Genomic DNA, 21,549 nt, shown 5'->3' with positions numbered 1-21,549 from the left:
ACAACTTTATATGTGCAATGTTCAACAGATGAAGTTAAACAAATGTAGCTTACTCCCGCCAAAAACAAGTTCTACAATTCAGCAGTGGAAATATTTTCAAATATTTACAGAAGGATAAATCCCTTTCACAAAATTCTTCACTAAGCTAATAATTTTTCAGTTAAATTTAAACAAATATCAATCTTGTGATAATTTGTTGTGAAGTCTCTTCATCAAAGGAAGCCTGGGATTGACAGCTCTATTCAGATTATGACCCAGCTAGGACTAAACATAGCCTTGGATATAGGTAGTCCTCGACTTACGACTGTAATGGAGCATTACAAGTCATGGCGATCGTAAGTCAAAGCATCCATATGACCATCCCTATTTTATGACTTTTTTTTTGCAGTGGTCATTAAGCAAACATGGTGGTATTTAGTGAATGTAATGGTTGTTAAGTAAGTCCATTTTCCCCAATGGGCATTTTTGCTGGAAACTGGGAGTAAATGCAGGTTTCCAACAAAAAATAAATAAATTGTGGTCATGTGACTGCAGGATGCTGCAAAAAGCCTTAATGCGGGCTGGTTGCTGAGCACTCAAAATGTGATCATATGACTATTGTGGTGTTTGTGTGTGTGTGTGTGAAATTAGAATCTGGGTAATGACAGGTCTTTCATTAGTTAAACCAGGTGTGTCAAACTCAAGACCCGTGGGCTGGATCTGGGCTCGGGGTGCTTAGATCTGGCCCACGGGGCCACTCTGGAAACAGCAAAGGACCGGCTCACAGTGCCTCTGCCAGCAAAAACGGAGCTCGGGAGGGCTGCCTGTGGCCCTCCCCAGCTCTGTTTTAGACTGCGAAGGCCTCCTGCAGACCTCTGCCAGTGAAAAAGGAACTTGGCTGCAGGAGGGCTGCAGGAGGTCAAGCTGGCCACACCCACCCCAGACATGCCCACTCTCCCCTGAGGTCAAACTTTACAATGTTTGGAGAACTATGGAAAATGAAGATTAATTTCATTCGAATCAGCAGATAAACTTAGAAAGTATAAGTTAGGTAGAGATATCCCACCCTTGATAGGACCTAATGGTAAAGACTGCAACGACGACACCATTAAAGCCAACATCTTTAACACATTCTTCGGCTCAGTATTTGTAAACAGCAATGGATCATGCCCAGTATTTCCTAGCCGTACCACAGATAACAACAACAATGATCTAATACATATCGATTTTACAGAAGACAATGTTGAAAAAGCACTACGCAATCTAAAACCATCTCTATCTATTGGACCAGATGGAATATGTGCCTACTTCTAAAAAAGCTATCCACTGCCATAGCCAAACCTCTAAGCATAATCTTTGAAAAATATTTCAGGACCAGCTCCTTGCCTAACCTATGGTCACAAGCCACAGTCATCCCCATCTTCAAAAAGGGAGACCCAAGCCTAGTTGAAAATTACAGACCAATCTCCTTATGCTGCGTCACCTGTAAAGTCATGGAATCAATTATTGACCAATCCATCATCCTCCACTTAGAGACAAACAACCTACTCTCCAATAAACAATTTGGTTTCAGAAAAAAAACTATCCTGTAATCTGCAACTCTTACACTGCAAAAACATATGGACGACACAACTCGACCAGGGCAAAGCAATAGACGCAATCTACATAGACTTCTGTAAAGCCTTTGATTCAGTGGTACACGACAAACTACTCCTAAAAATAAAATCCTATGGTATCTCTGGACAACTGAATAACTGGATAGAAGCATTCCTGGCAAACAGACAACAAATGGTCAAAATTGGGAGTGTCCTATCAAATTCTGTACCTGTCAATAGTGGTGTCCCCCAAGGCAGTGTTCTAGGACCAACTCTCTTCATACTCTACATAAATGATCTCTGTGATCATATTAAGAGCAATTGCATTCTTTTCGCTGATGATGTAAAGCTGTTCAATACCACAGACAATACTGCTACCCTACAAAAAGATCTTGACTATGTATCAGAATGGTCAAACAAATGGCAACTTCAAATCTCAACAAATAAATGCTCTGTCTTACATATTGGCAAAAAAAATCAGAAAATAAAATACAAGCTGAACAGTCAAGATCTTGTTGATGACCCAAGCTCTGTAAAGGACCTTGGAATACTCACCTCTAATGATCTAAGTGCTAGAGCCCACTGCAACTACATAGCCAAAAAGGCATTAAGAGTTGTTAACCTAATCCTACATAGCTTTTTCTCTGGTAATATCACACTACTAACCAGAGCATACAAAACATTTGCTAGACCAATACTCGAATACAGTTCATCAGTCTGGAACCCACATTACGTATCTGATATTAGCACAATTGAGAAAGTCCAGAAATATTTCACAAGAAGAGTTCTCCACTCCTCTACTCGTTGTATGCCACCAGACTTGAAATTCTAGAACTAGAAAACCTTGAATTACGCCGTCTTCGGTCTGATTTAAGCATGGTATATAAAATCATACATTGCAATGTCCTACCTGTCAATGAATACTTCAGCTTCAACCATAACAACACAAGAGCACACAATAGATACAAACTCAAAGTTAACCGCACCAAACTTGATTGCAGGAAATACGACTTCAGCAACAGAGTGGTCAATGTCTGGAATACTCTACCCGACTCTGTAGTTTCTTCCCAAACCCCAAAAACTTTAACCTTAGACTGTCTACTATTGACCTCACCGTTTTCCTAAGAGGTCTGTAGGGGCGTGCATAAGCGCACCAATGTGCCTACCGTCCCTGTCCTATTGTTTCTCTTATTCTTCTTTTATTTTTCTTATATGTACCCATTTCATGTATTCACAACTATGTATACACTTATACTTATTATCTTGTAAACAATTGGCAAATCAAATAAATATAAATATAAAAAAATAAATATAAATATAAATATATATTAAACGCAAAGCAAACATCTTTATATGTTCCCTCCTTGTGATATACTGTAAATCTACATTTAGTTTTGTGTAGTTCTCCACATTTCTGCTTTGCTGCTGACCCTTTTCTCAGTCCCAATGTATTTATTTGTTTAAAACATTAATATAGCCGCCTATTTTCCAATTTCTCTTTCTTTCTTTCTTTCTTTCTTTCTTTCTTTCTTTCTTTCTTTCTTTCTTTCTTTCTTTCTTTCTTTCTTTCTTTCTTTCTTTCTTCCTTCCTTCCTTCCTTCCTTCCTTCCTTCCTTCCTTCCTTCCTTTCCTTTTTCTTCTTCTTCCTTCTTTCTTTTCTTTTCTTTCTTACTTTTGAACTTTTGAATTAATTTGTTTTTTATTTACAGAAAAAAACTTTAATTAAAAAAAAAAAGTGGAGAATTCAGAGTTGTCTCCCTTTCTCCCTACAGGTGGGATCTGCTGGTTACAGCAAGGACGGGAAGCCAAATGCACGATGATTCTCCAGATGGGGGTTACTTGGGAAGAGTGTTGCGGCAACGGAAATACGGACATGGCCTGGTCAAACTACTCACACCCGGACAACAAGATCGGCCTTCTTAGGATCTTGGGCCTTGTGACCTGCCACCCCTGCAAAGGTAGAAGGTTTTGTAACTTGTTTTAAGCACTGAATCCTAATCAATCCTGTGAAGCCAAGAGCAATCTCGCCTAAAGTTTCTTCCCCAAACCCCAAAAACTTTAACCTTAGATTGTCTACTATTGACCTCACCCCTTTCCTAAGAGTTCTGTAGGGGGCGTGCATAAGCGCACCAACGTGCCTACCGTCCCTGTCCTATTGTTTCTCTTATTCTTCTTTTATTTTTCTTATATGTACCCATTTCATGTATTCACAACTATGTATACACTTATACTTATTATCTTGTAAGCAATTGGCAAATCAAATAAATAAAATAAATAAATAAAAAATAAACTGAAAAGTCCCAGATTTACCCATTACAATACTCTTTCCTTTGCTTCAGGATCTAGGCTCTTCCTTTAAGTGGTGAATATCCCAGAATTTTGGTGTACATCAGTGTGTCTCAACCACAGCAACTTTAAAACAACTTCAACTTTACTTCAACTTCCATAATCCCCAGCCAATACGTAGTAGTCTCTACAAATAATGCTTGCTTAATGACTGCTCAATTGGTGACCATTTGAAGTAGAGGTGGTATTCAGCAGGTTCTGACCGGTTCTGGAGAACTGGTAGCGGAAATTTTGAGTAGTTCAAAGAACCAGCAAATACTGTCTCTGACTGGCCCCGCCCCCATCTATTTTCTGCCTCCTGAGTCCCAGCTGATTGGGTGGGTCTTCTTTGGTTATCCAGCACAGGAGAACGGAGCTGGAAAGCAGGTTAGTGGGGTGGGGAGGGAATGGGGATTTTGTAGTAACCTTCGCCTGCCACGCCCACCAAGCCGCACCCTGCCCACCAAGCCACGCCCACAGAACCGGTAGTAAAAAAAATTGAATCCCACCACTGATTTGAAGTTATGACAAACCCTGTATTTACAGCCCACATTTTGAAATCCTGATGGTCACAGACAGACATTCTGACTGTGATCATGTGATCCCATTTTGGGTGCTTGGCAACCGACTCACATTTACGGCCGTTTGCAGCATCCCGCAGTCACGTAACCACAGTTTTTGGCATTTTTACTGGTTCCCGGTGCTTACTTCCGGTTTCCAGCAAAAGCACTGCCCATTGGGTATAATGAATTCATTTAACAACCATCACATTTTCTTAACAATCATGGCATCATTTAAGAACTGCAGTATAGGTTTAATGACTGCTACAAAAATGGTAATAAAATTGGCCTCCTGCTTAACAACTGCCATGACTTACAGGTATAATTCTGGGCTCAATTACTGTCGTAAGTTAACATATTCCTTTTGGATTATACAAACAAGTTATAAAATTCATTTCAACCCTGAGCTACTGTACAAATATTCTCCTTTATAGGTTATGAAAGTAGAATGAGAGCCTTTTGCTCTGCTTTTTGACTAATTAGCTGCATAAGCCACCAGGAAAGACAGCAGGTCCTCAGTTAGTGGTTTTTAAACAGAAGCTGGACGGCCACCTATTAAGGGGCAGATTTCTTGCATTAGCAGAAGGTTGGGCTAGAATAGATGACCCTTGAGGACCCCTTCTATAATTAGAAGCTACCTCATTACTAATCTTTTCAAGTGGGTCTTCATTAGCACATCTATATACATATAAAAGCAAAATACCACTCACGCATCATCACAAAATCTCCAGAACCATAAAGCCTACAAACTTGAAATTTGGAACATATCTTCCTCTTGGCTTCTAGGTGCTCACTAAGAAAGGATTTTTTGAAATGACCATCAGAGCATTAGTATTTTCTATATTATTATTAACACGCTCTGATGCTAAGGAATTCTACTCCCCTCCCTACCTGAAAAGAAATCTGTTCCAAATGCAAAACACAAGCAGAGGAGAGGAGTTTCAGTTTCAGTTTTATTTTCACAGCTGCAACCAGCTTTAGTACAGACCAGTTAAGCTAAACCACGCCCAGGTTCCTTGCTGTCTCCTTCTTGCTCACACAGCAAATACTGTTTCAGTTTCCAAACAGCCCTCAACTCTCTCACACACTGACAGGACACTAGCCAGATGAATACCGATGGATGCTGGTAGGCAGAGGCAGAGTTTTTTTTCCTTATTTACCTTCCCAAAAACTAAATCCAACTACATAGTTTTGTAGCGAAGCACAGGTATCGAGCTAGTTTACCGTATTTATTACACCACTCCCCCACTTCAATCCTAATCAGAAAGCAGCCAAATTTCTTTATTTTTAATTTTTGTATTTTTAAACCACCAGCCAATTCCCCCCAGCAATGCTTAGCAGCAATTAACTTCTAAGCTCATTAAACTTTACATTTAATATGTTTTAATTTTAATGATTAAACTTTTAATGTGCAACCTTTTTTTATACTTTTAACTTTATAATTAACTTTTATACAATTAATTTCCTAATTGCTTTATATTATTATAAAATGATGTTATAATGTTGTAAGCCACCCAGAGTCCCTTGACAATGAGATGGGAAGTAAATAAATTTAATAAATAAGTAAAAGTACATAGGGCGACCCTTCCCTTAAACATGCAAAGGCACTGGAACTATTCCCACAGCTCAGGTTAGTGAAGATTTATTGGAGAAAATAATCAAAGCACAATATAGAAAACAGTACAAAACCGTTGACTTACAAACAGTTACAATGACTGTTTGAAGTTACGACGGCACTGAAAAGGGTGACTTATGAGTGTTTTTCAGACATATGACCATTGCAGCATGGTCCCCTGATCAAAAACACAATACAGGAGGTAATCCTTGACTTACGACCACACAACTGAGCCCAAAATTTCCATTGCTAAGCAAGGCAGTTGTGAAGTCAATTTGCCCCATTTTATGATATTTTTTTGCCACAGCTGTTACGCAAATCACTCCAGTTGTGAAGTAAACCGTGCAGACATTAAACGAATCTGGCTTTCCCCATTGATGTTGCTTGTGGAAAGCTGGCTGGGTGATCACATGACCTTGGGACGCTGCAACCATCATAAACAACATGCCAGTTGATCACATGACCATGGAGATGCTGCAGTGATTCATAAGTGTGAAAAATGGTCATAAGCAGAGGTGGTATTCAGCCAGTTCTGACAGGTTCTGGGGAGCCAGACAGTGAAAATTTTGAGTAGGTCAGAGAACCGGCAAATACCACCTCTGACTGGCCCCGCCCCATCTATTCTCCGCCTCCTGAGTCCCAGCTGATTGGCTGGGTCTTCTTTGGTTGCCCTGCACAGGAGAACGGAGCTGGAAAGCAGGTTAGTGGGGTGGGGAGGGAATGGGGATTTTACAGTATCCTCCTCCTGCCCTGCCCACCAAGCCACTCCACGCCCACCAAGCCACACCCACAGAACCGGTAGTAAAAAAAAATTGAATACCAACACTGGTCCTTAGTCACTTTTCTCAGTGCCATCATTAAACAAATGGTTGTAAGTTGAGAACTACCTGTAATGGGAACACCACAGGTAAAAACTCCCCCACTTCCTTTCCCTTTCCCAATTGTTCTCCCTGTCCAATCCAGGCTCTTGGACAAAAGGCTCAGGGTTGTGAATAGGGTATCGCTTGCTGTTACCCGAAAGGAGCTTAATTACAGGAAGTCCTCGACTTACAACAGTTTGTTGGAAGAAATAGCCTCTGGGTTCAGTTCCAAGTGGGGAAGAAAGACACTGGAAACATAGTGACTGTTTGGAAAGATGGTTTAATGGTGGACAGGATCACACGCTTTGGGTGAAGAAAGAAGGAAGGGCTGATATTCTGAGAGTGCAACTGTTTTATACCCTCTGTTGCAATTTGAATTGGAGCTTGTATTCTGATTGGTTATCAGATTCCCATGGGGCCATGCAGGAGCAACTCTATAGGCTGTCCTGAGTCCCAGGCTTGGTTGAGCCTTGCTGGATGATGATGTAATGAAAGGGCTTTGGGCAATTCCTATTATAGCTTTACCTGGAGTAGACCTTTGTTATGTAAAATAGACTGGCCTAGGCCAGAGTAATGGTCCATTAGCAAAGGTGGGGGAGCTCAGTTTCTGCCTCTCTGAGTTTCTACTTCTCTTTTTAGGGGAAATATTCTGCCTTTTTAGTATATCCTAAAATATTTCATTTTCCTAGGAGAGGGGTGGGTTTTAACTTCCAACAAGTTCATTTAGCAACTGTTCAAAGTTACAACAGCACTGAAAAAAGTGACTTACGACCACTTTTCACACTTAGGACCATGGCAGCATCCCCAGGGTCACTCATGCGATCAAAATTCAGATGCTTGGCCATTGACTCGTGTTTTAGAAGAGTTAGAATTAGAAGAACTTTATTGTCATTGTACAAGTACTACGAAACTGTGGATGCACCCCAGCAACTGTTCGCAATACAATAAAACCAAAGCACTTAAAAATGAAGATAAGAAAGATAGACTACCCACATCTCCATTTGCAATTTGAGAATACAATATCTACGAATATACACAAAATATACATCCAACACTGACTGTAACGCTTAGCCGAGTATAATACACAAGAGATGGATTGTACTGTAATATGTTATTATACATTTGAATGGGGTATTAAGGTAGTGACTTCGTGTTTATTTGCAGTTCGGATGGCCCAGGGAAAGAAACTATTTGTTAGTCTAGTGGTGTGTGATTTTATTGACCTAAAACGCCGTCCAGACGGCAGGAGGTCAAAAAGATAATTGCCAGGGTGTGAGGGGTCTTCTATAATGGCCTTGATTCTGCTTTGGCAGCAGGACCTGGCTAAGTCTTCCAGGTTTATGACGACTGCAGTGTCCTGAGGTCATGTGATCTCCTTGTGGGATCTACTGACAAGCAAAGTCAATGGGGAAACCCAGATTCACTTAACGACTATGTTACTAATTTAACACCTGCCGGGATTCAGTTGACAACTGTAGGCCAGAAAGGTCGTAAAAACGGGGCAACACTCACGGTGCAAAAATTTTGGTTTCCATTGTGATTGTAAGTCGAGGAATACCTGTAGAACTTCCATGGAGGGGTGCAGTCTACCCTGCCACTTTCCCCCCCACCTCATTTTTCCCTCCCGCACTCCCAGATCAATTGTCTGGCCAAGATAGGAAAGGCCCCTTTGGCCCTCAGAGTTTCTCCCTTCGACTTCATCCCCGTAAACATCACACAAAATGTCCTTAAGCCCCCTAAACTGTTTCAACTCCTACCCTCAAAATGACGCTATAGAGCAAGGGTCTTCAAACTTGGCAAGTTTAAGACTTGTGGACTTCAACTCCCAGGATTTTTGAGCTAACATGACTGGAGGAGGAATTCTGGGAGTTGAAGTCCACAAGTTTTAAAACTGTCAAGTTTGAAGACCCCTGCTATAGAGCACTGCACACCAGAACAACTAGACACAAGGACAGTTTTCCCCCCGAATGCCACCACTCTGCTAAACAAATAATTCCCTCAACACTGTCCAACTATTTACAAAGCCTGCACTACTATTACTATTAATCCCCTCATCACTCCTTATCACCCATCCCCTCCCACTTGTGACTGTATGACTGTAACTTGGTCACTTGTATCCTTACGATTTATATTGACTGTTTCCTAGTATGATTGGATTGCTTATTGTACCCTAGGACTATTATTAAGTGTTGTACCTCATGATTCTTGACTCTTGACAAATGTATCTTTTCTTTTATGTACACTGAGAGTATTTGCACGAAGACAAACTCCTTGTGTGCCCAATCACACTTGGCCAATAAAGAATTCTATCTATCTAAAAAAAAAAGAGAGAAAGTTGGGGGGGGGGAACCCCTCAGGACAGCCCTTAACTTGGTTGCCGGCCAACATTCTCCCAGACTTCCAGAAAGGCCCACACACGCCTGCTCCAGACTTCTACGCTTTGGGGAAATGAGTTTTGCACACCTCGCCCGTCTGCTTTGAAACCCACCAGACAGTTTTTGCCTGGGGGTTCCCCAGTCACACAATGTACCCATTTGTCTCCCTCCTCCCCTGTAGCCCAACGAGGCATATTTCCCTCGTCCACCCCCTCCCCCACACACACACTCCTGTTTCCCCAGACAGTTTTTCTTCTGACTTGTTTATTTTTGTTTTTTATGTCACGGAAGCTCAGCGTGTGAAACAGGGAAGCCCATTGTCTCTAGGATTCTTTCCAGCCGAAGGTGACTCTCCTCCTTTTTAGACCCCTTTGGCAAAATACAATTGTCTGATCGTGCAGACAAGGGGGTCCTCCTTTGACACAGCTGGGTTGTAACGGAGGGTTTTCCCTGCATTCAGACCCCTTGTTGGAAAGCACATCATGGGCCTGAGAATGATCCTGATGCAGCTACCAGAGGAGACAGACCTGATCCAGTGGACAAGGGTCAGCCTGTTGGTGGCTGGTCAGTAGTGCAAATTTGTCAAGTATGATGGGCTTGAACCTGGACCAGGAAAACCAAGGTGCAGATGCTTGTGTGGATGTGGAAAATATCAGTTGCAGTTTTCTTGTTTTCTTCTGAACAGATATATATATATAGAGAGAGAATAGAAAATAGAAAATAGAATAGAATAGACTAAAACAGAATAGACTAGACTAGACTAGACTAGACTAGACTAGACTAGACTAGAATAGAATAGAATAGAATAGAATAGAATAGAATAGAATAGAATAGAAAATAGAATATGGAATGGATGGAATGGAACAAAACAGAACAGAATAGAAAAGAAAGTAGAAAATAGAATAGAATAGAAAATATGGAATAGAATGGAATAGAATAGAATAGAATAGAATAGAATAGAATAGAATAGAATAGAATAGAATAGAATATGGAACAGAACGGAACGGAACGGAACAGAACAGAACAGAACAGAACAGTACAGAATAGAACAGAAAAGAAAATAGAAAATAGAATACAATAGAAATTGAATATGAAACAGAACAGAATACAATGGAATAGAATAGAATAGAAAATATGGAATAGAATAGAATAGAATAGAATAGAATAGAATAGAATAGAATAGAATAGAATAGAATAGAATAGAAATCTTTATTGGCCAACTGTGATTGGACACACAAGGAATATTATTCATAATGGAATATTATAATTTATTATATTATATAATTTATCAAGGAATATTATTTATAAAGAAAGCAACACAAATGATTTGTCCTTCTCCACTTCCTGAGATGCACCCTGACTTCTTGGTTGACCTTTTGTTTTTGTTTCTTCACCCAGAGTCCTGCGAAGGGGTGGACTGTGGAGCAGGCAAGGTTTGCAAAATGAAGCACAGGCGCCCGCAGTGTGTCTGTGCTCCAGATTGCTCCAACCTTCCCAGGAAGCTTCAAGTATGCGGCTCCAACGGCTTCACCTACCAAGATGAATGTGAGCTTCTCATGGCCAAATGCAAAGGGCAGCCTGACTTGGAAGTCATGTACCAAGGACAATGCAAAAGTGAGTGGTGCCTCTCTTCTACGGGTGTTTCTGACCTCCAGGCGGGGATCTCGAACTGTGGATTCCTTGGGGGGCCTCGGAGCTTGGTGGTTGCCTGGCAGAGCATCACTGATGACGTTACCTAGTTGGGTAATGAAACGACTACAGGTAGTCCTCGACTTACGACCACAACTGAGCCCAAAGTTTCTGTTGCTAAGTGAGACTGTTGTTAAGTGAATTTTGCCCCCTTTTTCAACCTTCCTTGCCTCGGGGGTTAAGTGAATCACTGTAGATGTTAAGTTAGCAACACGGTCGGGGTGGGATTCAAATTTCTTAACAACCGGTTCTGTGGGTGTGGCCTAATTTGTGGGTGTGGCTTGGTCATGTGACTGGGTGGGCGTGGCTTGCTGACTGGGCATGGCTTGGTGGTCTTGTGACTGGGTGGGCACGGCTTGTATGTAAATATTATAAATATGTATGTAAATATTGATTTTTTTTATAAAACAAGAGCAACTTTTACCAAAAGCACACAAAGCAGGCAGGCAGATTGAGTTGCTCACAGAATTTCAGATTCACTTAGAGATCTATCTTTCTGCCATCGGCTACCTGAGTCTGTCACATAAAATTTGCTTGCAAGCAAACTCATAAAATTTGCTAGCAAGCAAACTCACAAAATTAACTCATAACACACACCAAGTATGTAAATATTGATTTTTTTTATTAAAAAAGAGCAAATTTTACCCAAAAGCAGGCAAAGCAGGCAGGCAGATTGAGTTGCTCACAGAATCACAGATTCACTTAGAGATCTATCTATCTCCAATCAGCTACCTGAGTCTGCACTGGAAAGTAGAAGCTTCAGCCCTAAGGAAGGTTTGGCTCTGCTTTTAGATTAGCTAGAAAGCAAGAAATCCAAGGATTTCTTGCTTTCTAGCTAATCTAAATCTCCCGGCAGAGCAGAACAGTTGATGGGGTGGGGAGAAGGAAAAATAACAACTTACCAAACCAGGCAAGTTGGATGGCTCGCATGCCAGGTAAGGAGTGAGTGGGCGGGGAGGGGAGGGGCCAGCCAGTGGAGCGATTTGCTGGTTCTCCGAACTGCAGACAATCATACCATGCATTTGTGCAGTGTTTGCAAGAAATCATCAGCTGTGTTGCCTGGACAGCTGACAAGCGCTGCGCTCCGGTGCACAGGGTTTGAAAATCCTCTTGTTTCCTGCTTTTTCAATCTCAGCTGTGCCGCGCAAAGCAGCTGAGGAGGGAAAAGCAGGGAATAAAGGACAGCCTAGAGCGGGTGGGCCAAACCCCAAATCGGTTCGGTGTCAGCTGCTCTTCGCAGATACCGGTTCTATAAAACCACGCTGAACTGGTAGCATCCCACCCTTGAACACGGCTGTTAAGTGAATCTGGCATTGCAACCGTCATAAATATGAGTAAGTTGCCAAGCGTCCGAATTTTGATCGTAGAATAGAATAGAATAGAATAGAATAGAATAGAATAGAATAGAATAGAATGGAATGGAATGGAATGGAATGGAATGGAATGGAATGGAGTAGTGTAGCAATAGCATAGCATAGCATAGCATAGCATAGCATAGCATAGCATAGAATAGAATAGAATAGAATAGAATAGAATAGAATAGAATAGAATAGAATTATTTATTGGTCAAGTGTGATTCAACACACAAGGAATTTGTTTCCTGTACATAAATTTTAAGTGTACATAGAAACATCAAGTGATAAATCATGATCATAGTCATCATAAAAATACATTCATCATAAATCATAAGATACAACGCTAAGTGATAGTCATAGGATACTAAATAAGCAATCAACATAAATCACATTAGGATACTAAATAAAACAATGTAAATCGTAAGATACAAGCAGCAAAGTTATAGTCATAAGAAGATAGTTTGACAGTGTTGTGAGAATTCGTTGTTTAGCAGAGTGATGGCATGGAGGGGGGGGAAACTATCCTTGTAGCTAGTTGTTCTGACATGCAATGCCCTATAGCGTCATCTTGAGGGAAGAAGTTGATTATATTATGTCCAGGATATGAGGGGTCTGTAATATTTTCACAACCCTCTTTCTGGATGCTGCAACAGTTGTATGAAAAACGGTCATAAGTCACTTTTTTCACTGCTGTTGTAATTTCAGACTGTCACTAAACAAATGGTTGTAAGCTGAGGACTCTCTGTACAAGAAAACAACCAAGCTCAGAAAGCACCAAGGACCCCACAGTTCAACCCTGAGCTACATGTATTCTTTCCTATTAGAAATCTCAAAATCACACTTGTCCTTAATTAGATTTGATCTTGGCTCTGTTATTTTTATAAATAATTCAAGGCGGCCAACATACACATAGACTTTAACTTACCACTAGTCACTCAGCGGTTGTTCCAAATAATGATGGACCAGAGTTGGTATTCAGCAGGTTCTGACCAGTTCTGGAGAACCAGTAGTGGAAATTTTGAGTTTGGAGAACCGGCAAATCCCACCTCTGACTAGGGATTTTACAGTATCCTTCCCCTGCCACGCCCACCAAACCACGCCCACAGAACCGGTCATAAAAATTTTGAATCCCACCACTGTGATGGACACCCCCCCCAAAAAAAATATATTTATATCACGGATTCTAATTTCTGATGCCTCAACCCTACCCCATAGTCATAGCTAAAAGTGTCCATTGAGTACAATGCATTTGCTTAATGACCATGATGTTCACTTAACAACTGACACAAAAAATGTCATACAATCAGATTGGTCATGTGGGTACCTCGATTTATGATTATCAAGATATATGATGGAAATTTTGAGCTCCACTGCGGTTATAAGTTGAGGTTTACTTATAATATTCCTTCCTGTTCCAATTTTCCTTACAACAACCCTGTGAGGTGAGTTTGGCTGAGGAACAGTGACTGGCCCAAGACCACCCAGCCAGCTTTTATACCGAAGGCGGGACTAGGACTCACCATCTCCTGGTTGTAGCCTGATGCCTTAACCACTAAACAAACTGGCTCTCAATACTTTGGCCACATTCAAACCATGTGAATAACCTGGTTTATGAATACAACCCATTTTTCTAAGTTCACAGAGTTCATTAAACCCCTAAGCCATCCTGACAAATTCGGTCTTCAGCACAGACTGATCCACAAATATCTAACCATGATTCATCATATTTATTCACTAGATTTTGACCCGACTTGGTTAAACACTGGGTGTGAAGGCCACATGAAGCTTCTGTGTACCTATTTGTGATTATTACTATGATATCCAATAAGGGTAAAGTTTCTGAATAGTATCCTATGCGTTGAGCAATAAGTGAATAGTTTGCTTCAGTTAATTTTTGCATACAATAAATATCCAAAAATAAGTCTTTGTGTATAAAAAGGATATTAATTTTATTTCCTGAATTTTTTTGTTTTGGGGAGCATGCTATTTTTGATTCTTTGTGAGTTGAATGGAATGGAATGGAATAGAACAGAACAGAACAGAACAGAACAGAATAACTTTATTGTCACTTTGAATGTACACTAATCGGCATACATTAAAATGAAATTTCATTGCATACTGCTCTCAAAGGGTCACCACCTCCAATATATCCTGCAAAACCATGATAGCACAAATAAATAAATAAATACAAAATTATGTGTATTCCCGCATATATTATATGACACAGAGAAACATGTACGTGGCGAGAAAAATGAATCTTGCGAGTTTACCAGACAGATGGCATAGGGAATGTTGGCCTCATCAGAAATGTTATTATTTTATTGATTGATTTCTATTTATATGGCCTCTCATCCCGATACTATGACTCTGATCTTCCTTCTATTGTGTTCCATAAGAATGGAAGGAACTTCCATTTCAAGAGAAAGTCTACCTCCCAAGGTTGATCTCAATGTCTTTTTTTGCAACAGAATCTTGCTCCAGCGTGGTCTGCCCTGGAACCCACACCTGCGTGGTAGACCAGACTGGGAGTGCCCACTGTGTGATGTGTCGCGTTGAACCCTGTCCAGACCCCACCAGCCTAGACCGCTCAATCTGTGGGAACAACAATGTGACCTACCCTTCTACCTGCCACCTACGGCGAGCCACCTGCTACTTTGGTCAATCCATAGGGGTCCGGCGTTACGGAAGGTGTACATGTAAGTCTGGCTTCGATGAGAGAAACCAAGCATGGCATTAGCAAGTTAAGTTTGCACCAAAGGACTGGAGATCTTGTTGTTTCACGTGTACCCACTGGGGAGGGGTAAAAAAAGTCAAGATGGCAGCCACTGCGGTCTAATAGAAACCCCACCCCTTTTTAAACATGAGCTATGATTTGATTGTGTTGTGGCGACTACCATCTTGATTTGGGGGGGGGGGGGCTCCCAGGAGAAACTCCTTCAGCAGTTCAAAATTGCTTCTGGGTTTGCATCCCAATGTCAAAAAACCATGATTGTCCCAAATCTGGATATCTTATTTTACTCAAAACTGGGAGTGGGGAGCACCCCTTGAATTTTAAATTTAGGTGGAACAATTATGGGAAACAAATATATTTTCCAGGCAAGATTTAAGGACAATGGTCCATTGCTCTCAGCACCAATAGGCCTGCAACAAAGAAGCATTAGCTGGCTTAGTTTGGGAACAAAATAGGTATCCCACTGTAAAACAAGGGGTTCCGTCTGAGGCCTCAAAATGTAACCATACAAAAACCATCTAAAAATGTTCAGTTTAATATAGCATTCCTCAACCTCCACATCAGTAAGATATGTGGACTTCAACTCCCAGAATTCTCCAGCCAGCAGTGCAGATTGGGGAATTCTGGGAGTAAAAGTCCAAGTCCAACTAAAGTTGCAGAGGTTGAAAAATACTTAAACAAGTCTTTCTCAACCTTTGCAACTTTAGTTGGACTGGGACTTCAACTCCCAGAATTACCCAATTTGCATTGAATTAGTTTGACAGGAAGAAGGGAAAAAAGAATTGGTAGTGCTGAACCTAATTCGGTTCATTGCCTTCAGGGAAGATCATGGAGACGGGTGTAGAAAAATTAAAATGGAATCTGCAATGCAGGAGCAAAAACAACATACAAATTGAATGATTAAATGGATGTCAACCTTGCATGTTGATGGGTGCCACCTTGACTTTTTTGACGTACCCTTCATTTATTTATTTGTTTATTTCAGTGGTGAGATTCAAAAAATTTTTACTACCGGTTCTGTGGACGTGGCTTGGTGGGCGTGGCAGGGGAAGGATACTGTAAAATCTCCAGTCAGAGGTGGGATTTGCCGGTTCTCCGGACTACTCAAAATTTCCGCTACCGGTTCTCCAGAACTGGTCAGAACCTGCTGAAATACCACCTCTGGTTTATTTGTTCAATTCTGATGGCTGCCCAACTCCACCAAGTGACTCTGGGCAGCTTATAATTCTGTAATTCTAAAAATTAAAAACATTATTAGAACATTAACTTCATCTACAAAATAAATAAAATAAATGCCCTCAATTCTATTTTAGCTCTGATTTTTGCCATTAGTCTCTTGTAGGCAAAGTAGAGTTTGTGTCAGAAAAAAAAAAAAAAAATCAGCAATGCCTGCTTTAAAGGGAGGCCTCTTCACAGTGCAGTTCGTTCCAAAGTCAAAGCTAAAATCCAGATTCACTTAACATCTGTGGGCTCAACGGCGGTGATTCGCGTAACAACCGTGGCAAAAAAAACCTCTTCTAAATTCAGATGTGATTCAATTAAAGACTGTCTTGCTTAGCAAATGGAAATTCTTGTCCCAGTTGCGGTCATTATATCGAAGACTATTTGTAACGATGCCAGGCATAAAAAATGACTAGAAAGGACTAATTTGTTCTTTCTTTCCTTCCACAGCTCCAAATAAAAACGCCTTGGACACAGATGATGCTGAAGAAAACTACATTTGAAAAATCTATTTTGGGGTGATTTGCCTAATTCCTAATGTTCAGGGGCATTATCTGTAATAATGTGCAGACTGTACATTATATACCTGGTATTTATTAAAAACCAAAAGGAAAATAATCTTATTTATATAAATAGAAATCAGTGTAAGCTAGACATATATGCATTTCGATTCTTGAGTCACAGTTTGTACCAAGGATATCAGGAAAGAGGATCGAAAAAGACAAGATGGTGGCAAGGACCAAGCAATCATAGCCAGCCCCACCCATTTAAAAGGAGGTGGTGCTTTGATCTCTCTGTCACTGCCACCATTTTGAATTCTTTAGTCCTGCTTCTAGCAGATGTGCCTGGTCCCTCCCCAAACCCCTTTCACAAAGATTTTCCTCCAACAGTGGGGAAAGGTTTCTTCCACTGTTCTAAGAAAAATCCATTTTTATCATTTCAAAAGACTGCAAGTTTGCTTCATTCAAAATCAGGCTGATCTTCTCTCTAGAACTCCCTAAAATATTTGATTTGTCCATTTTCTTTGCCCTTGTTTTGTCTTGCTGTTTATTGCTGCATATAGCCTCGTTCCCAAAACTCCCAGCCTCCCTCATTGCCTCATTCAACCCTCCTCTAGCCAAACTTTCTGCTTCAACAAGGCTTCAGTAATAGTTTTAATCTGATTTAATTAAATATTCCTTTTGGATTTCTCTGTCTCCTTGAAGATGAACATAACTGGTAGTCCTTGACTTACAACCAGTCATTTAGTGTCCAAAGTTATAATGGCACTAAAAAAGTGACTTATGACCAGTTCTCACTCTTATGACCGTTGTAGTATCTCCAGGGTCATAGGATCAAAATTCAGGGGTTTGGCAACAATCATGTATTTACAATAACTGTGGCATTCTGGGTTCATGTGAATGCCGTTTGTTACCTTCCCACCCACCTTCTGACAATGGGGGAAACTGGATTCGCTTAACAACTGCACTTAAGAATTTCCATAACAACTGTGGCAAGAAAGGGTCAAAAATCAGGTGTGTGACTCGCATAACGTCCATCTTGCATAGCAATGGAAATTTGGTCCCCATTGTGATCATAAGTCAAGGACTACCTCTATATTTTTACACATCTCCACTCAAAAAATTGGAAATCTTATAAATATTCCAAGTAACAGGACTTTGGTGTGTAAATAGTGTGTGTGTGTGTGTGTGTGTGTGTGTGTGTGTGTGTGTAATTGGGAGGTATCACGCTGTTGATAGCCAGTTTTCAGTCAATTTTATCTATATATCCATTTTAAATTTGTCATCTGCTTTGCTGTGTGTGTTGTAAAATATGTACATAGCCTCGATCATTTAGAAGTATTACTCTTTTTCTTCATGTGGTTAAAACAGGCAACTTCTCTATTTTTGTGCTTGAGTCCCTGATTTTTTTATTTTGTTCCTTCAAGTCAGTCTTGACTCTGCCGATGCCTAGACAAGCCTCTACATTTTCCTTGGAAAGATTTCAGAAATGGTTTGTCATTGCCTCCTACTTAGGGCTGAGTAGAATGACTGGCCCAAGGTTGCCCAGCTGGCTTTGTGCCTAAGGCAGGAGTAGAACTCCCTGTCTCCTGGTTTCTAGCCTGGTGCCTTAACAGGTAGATCACACTGGCTATCTGATATGTTTTACACCCCTTCATTTTATGTAGCTCCAGAACAGGGGTGTCCAACTTTGACAACTTTAAGACCTGTGGACTTCAATCCCCAGAATTCCCCAGCCAGCTTAATGACTGCGGGAATTGCTTCACAACCACTGTCAAAAAAGTTCATAAAATCAGGTTGGCTGGTCACAATCACAAACTTGCGACCATAATGGGCAGGTTCCATTTGAAGTCTTTACTATACAGAACTTAAACCAAAAAAACCCCACATTTTTCTTTAACAGAAGAACTCTCTTGGCTGTATCAAAAATAGGCCTTTTTGCTGAATTTGAACAATTAAGGGAAGACTAAAGAAATGCCCTTGTCTTGTCTTTTTGTTCTGTTTATTTTTTTTTACGTTTTTGACTGAAGGGGAAAGAACTGAGGTACTCTGCAAACAGGAACGGTTGGCTGACAATCTCCACTTCCCCCAAACTCCAAATGAGATTGTTTTATAACATTCAGGGCAAAACAATTGAAGCCCTAATAAATTTGTTCTTTTCCTTCCTCTGAATTTCTTGTTTGTGCAAAATTATTCAAGGGGGATTTGGATATTGTCCCAACATTGCAATCTACCTGATTTCATGGGAGCTTTTGCTGTGTTTTAATAAATCACCTCCCTATTTTCACCTGTAAAATCCTGATGGTTGCACAATTCAATTAACAGGAAGCTGAGTCAAGTTTCTCGCTGAAATGCGTAAATGGCAGTGTTGTGGTTTGGGGTTGTTTTGGATCAAGTGTACGAGGAGTTACAACTCTTCTACTAAAGAATTTTGGTGGCCCCTATTTAATTTTTCTCAGAAAAAGCAACAGATGTGTCTTTTACCACATCCAGCTTGACAAATCATCCAGCAGGCAAAAGATTTATGGCTGCCATAATTCGTTTCTGAAGCAATTGTCAAATTACTCCAGATGGAATGGTTCTGATTTAACAAAACAGGGAGCGAGGGGAAAACAGGCTTCATTCAGGCCAAATGGAAGAGGCAGGGAATTTGCTGTTGTCCAGCAGTAGTTACACCTCAAACAGGAGGCAGAAAACAGAAACGCTATTTTTGTCCTAGTGAGCAGGAACTTACTAAAGTTAATTTCTCTTGTGGGAAGTTGCAGCCTTCTGCCTGAAAGTGTTGATTCATTTTGGCTCCTGGACTGATTGTGCCTCTTGCTGTGAAAATAGAATAGAATAGAATAGAATAGAATAGAATAGAATAGAATAGAATAGAATAGAATAGAATAGGTTGGAAGGGACCTTGGAGGTCTTCTAGTCCAACCCCCTGCTTAGGCAGGAAACCCTACACCAGACAAATGACAAATGGTCATTTTATCTTTAAAACTTCCAGTGTTGAAGCATTTACAACTTCTGGAAGCAAGTTGTTCCACTGATTATGATTATGAATTATATGAGAACAAATTGTGCAGTCCAGCGCATTGAGAAAAATATTAAATAAGAATAAAAATTTACAAGTTATATAAAACTCCCATCAAGACAGAATGACAGAGTTGGAAGGGATCTTGGAGGACTTCTAGCTCAAGCAGGAGTCCCTATTACAAACAGTTGTCCAATCTCTTTTTAAAGACCTCCAGTGATGGAGCATTCACAACTTCTGGAGTCAAGTCGTTCCACTGATTAATTATTCTCACTGACAGGAAATTTCTCCTTAATTCTAGGTTGCTTCTCTCCTTGATTAGTTTCCACCCGTTGCTTCTTGCCCTGTCCTCAGGGGCTTTGGAGAATAGGTTGACCCCCTCTTCTTTGGGGCAGCCCCTCAAATGTTGGAAGACTGCTATCATGTCAGCCCTAGTCCTTCTTTTCATTAAAGCTCTTCAAGGATGAAGCATCTTCAAGACATCTTCAAGAATGAGGCATCACCGTTGTAATTTTTATTAGCCTTTTACTGCTTCTTGTATGTGCATTGTACTCGCTTATACCACATTGGCAATTACCTATGAGGGAAGGAAAGGGGACCTTGAGTTGTTCCTTCAATTTACAAGAGCTGCTTTATTTTTGCTTTATCGCCTGTAAAGCGCTTCAAACTCAACCTGGTGATTGTACGAGTGGACACAGCTAATAATAAACTGTCAAAAAGTTTCAAACACTCGATTATCTTTTCAAACTGGTTGCAAATGCAAACACCTTACTATCCTAGAACAGTAATATTTGGCCCGCTGACGTTTGGATATTTGAGAGGAACTCTTTCTTAACTTTGCAAACCGGCAGAAGTGATTCATCTTTAGGCTGCTTTCAGCTCAGCAGGCTTCCAAGGCAGCTCAGCAGAGAAGTGGGCTTATAAAAATCAGAGAATTTTAAATCATAATTTTGGTCAATGCTGGGCCAAGAGACTCGCAGGGAGCCTACCATCATCAGCATTGCTAGAAGAAAGAGATGCGAACAGAGATGCTACGGTATCTTTTTTGCCATGTTACAAGGGAGGGAGCTAGCCCTCCCCTGCACGAGATCACGGCAGCGGAGAAAGCAGGATTAAATCCCTGAATAGTTTAATCTCAAAAAAAGCAGCTTCGCCGTCTGTTATCTTCTGCGTTCAGGATAAACAATAGATCAATATTCTGACTTAATTGAGGCCACCGGACAAGACTTAATGGCCCTGGATGAAGTAGGTTAACCTATTTTAAACCAAAAATTCTATTTTAGTCTGAAATATTAAGCACATTATAAAACAGATTTTTAGTCCAAGATTATGGGGATGAAGTAGACTAAATTTAACCAGATTGGGCAAAGTCCTAGCGTCTGCATTCACACAAGTTAAACCTAATAGTTTTACACTCCTTCTTTTCTTTTTCTTTTTTCTTTCTTTCCTTTCTTCCTCCCTCCCTCCCTCCTTCCTTTCTTCCTTCCTTCCTTTCTTTCTCTCCCTCCCTCCCTCCCTTCCTTCCTTCCATGGTTGAATATACTATGTGAATCTAGAAAATGCCACACTTGCCATAACTAGATTAAGATGTTGTGTGAAACACAGCCATGGAAACTTTCTCTGGGAAGTTTCGGAGAGATTGGAATGATTAGATCTTGTTTTTTCCTACTCTGTTTCTTCCTCCCTCTGAACTGTGTCCAAGTAAATGTGACCAGATCTCTC

The 21,549-nt window shown here is 40.6% G+C and overlaps 1 protein-coding gene across 2 annotated transcripts in view; it reads left to right on the top strand.

The window, feature by feature from the left end:
- Nucleotides 1–21,549, top strand: part of FSTL3 (follistatin like 3) — a 32,404-nt gene that overhangs the window by 10,130 nt on the left and 725 nt on the right. The window contains exons 2-6 of one of the 2 annotated variants that reach the window (XM_087952729.1): nt 3,347–3,532; nt 10,708–10,923; nt 14,822–15,049; nt 16,756–16,823; nt 20,129–20,554. In XM_087952729.1, the coding sequence (XP_087808855.1) occupies nt 3,347–3,532; nt 10,708–10,923; nt 14,822–15,049; nt 16,756–16,808 (683 nt within the window). In that variant the 3' untranslated portion in view covers nt 16,809–16,823; nt 20,129–20,554. Of the gene's footprint in view, nt 1–3,346; nt 3,533–10,707; nt 10,924–14,821; nt 15,050–16,755; nt 16,824–20,128; nt 20,555–21,549 lie in introns of those variants that run through there. The other variant, XM_087952730.1, reaches the window with a different exon arrangement.

The sequence above is a fragment of the Notechis scutatus genome, chromosome 1 (assembly GCF_049901735.1).
Source record: "Notechis scutatus isolate UNSWTSFEM ecotype Mainland chromosome 1, rNotScu1.2, whole genome shotgun sequence".
Taxonomy (NCBI): Eukaryota; Metazoa; Chordata; class Lepidosauria; order Squamata; family Elapidae; genus Notechis; species Notechis scutatus.
This window is presented reverse-complemented; position numbering and strand designations above follow the sequence as displayed.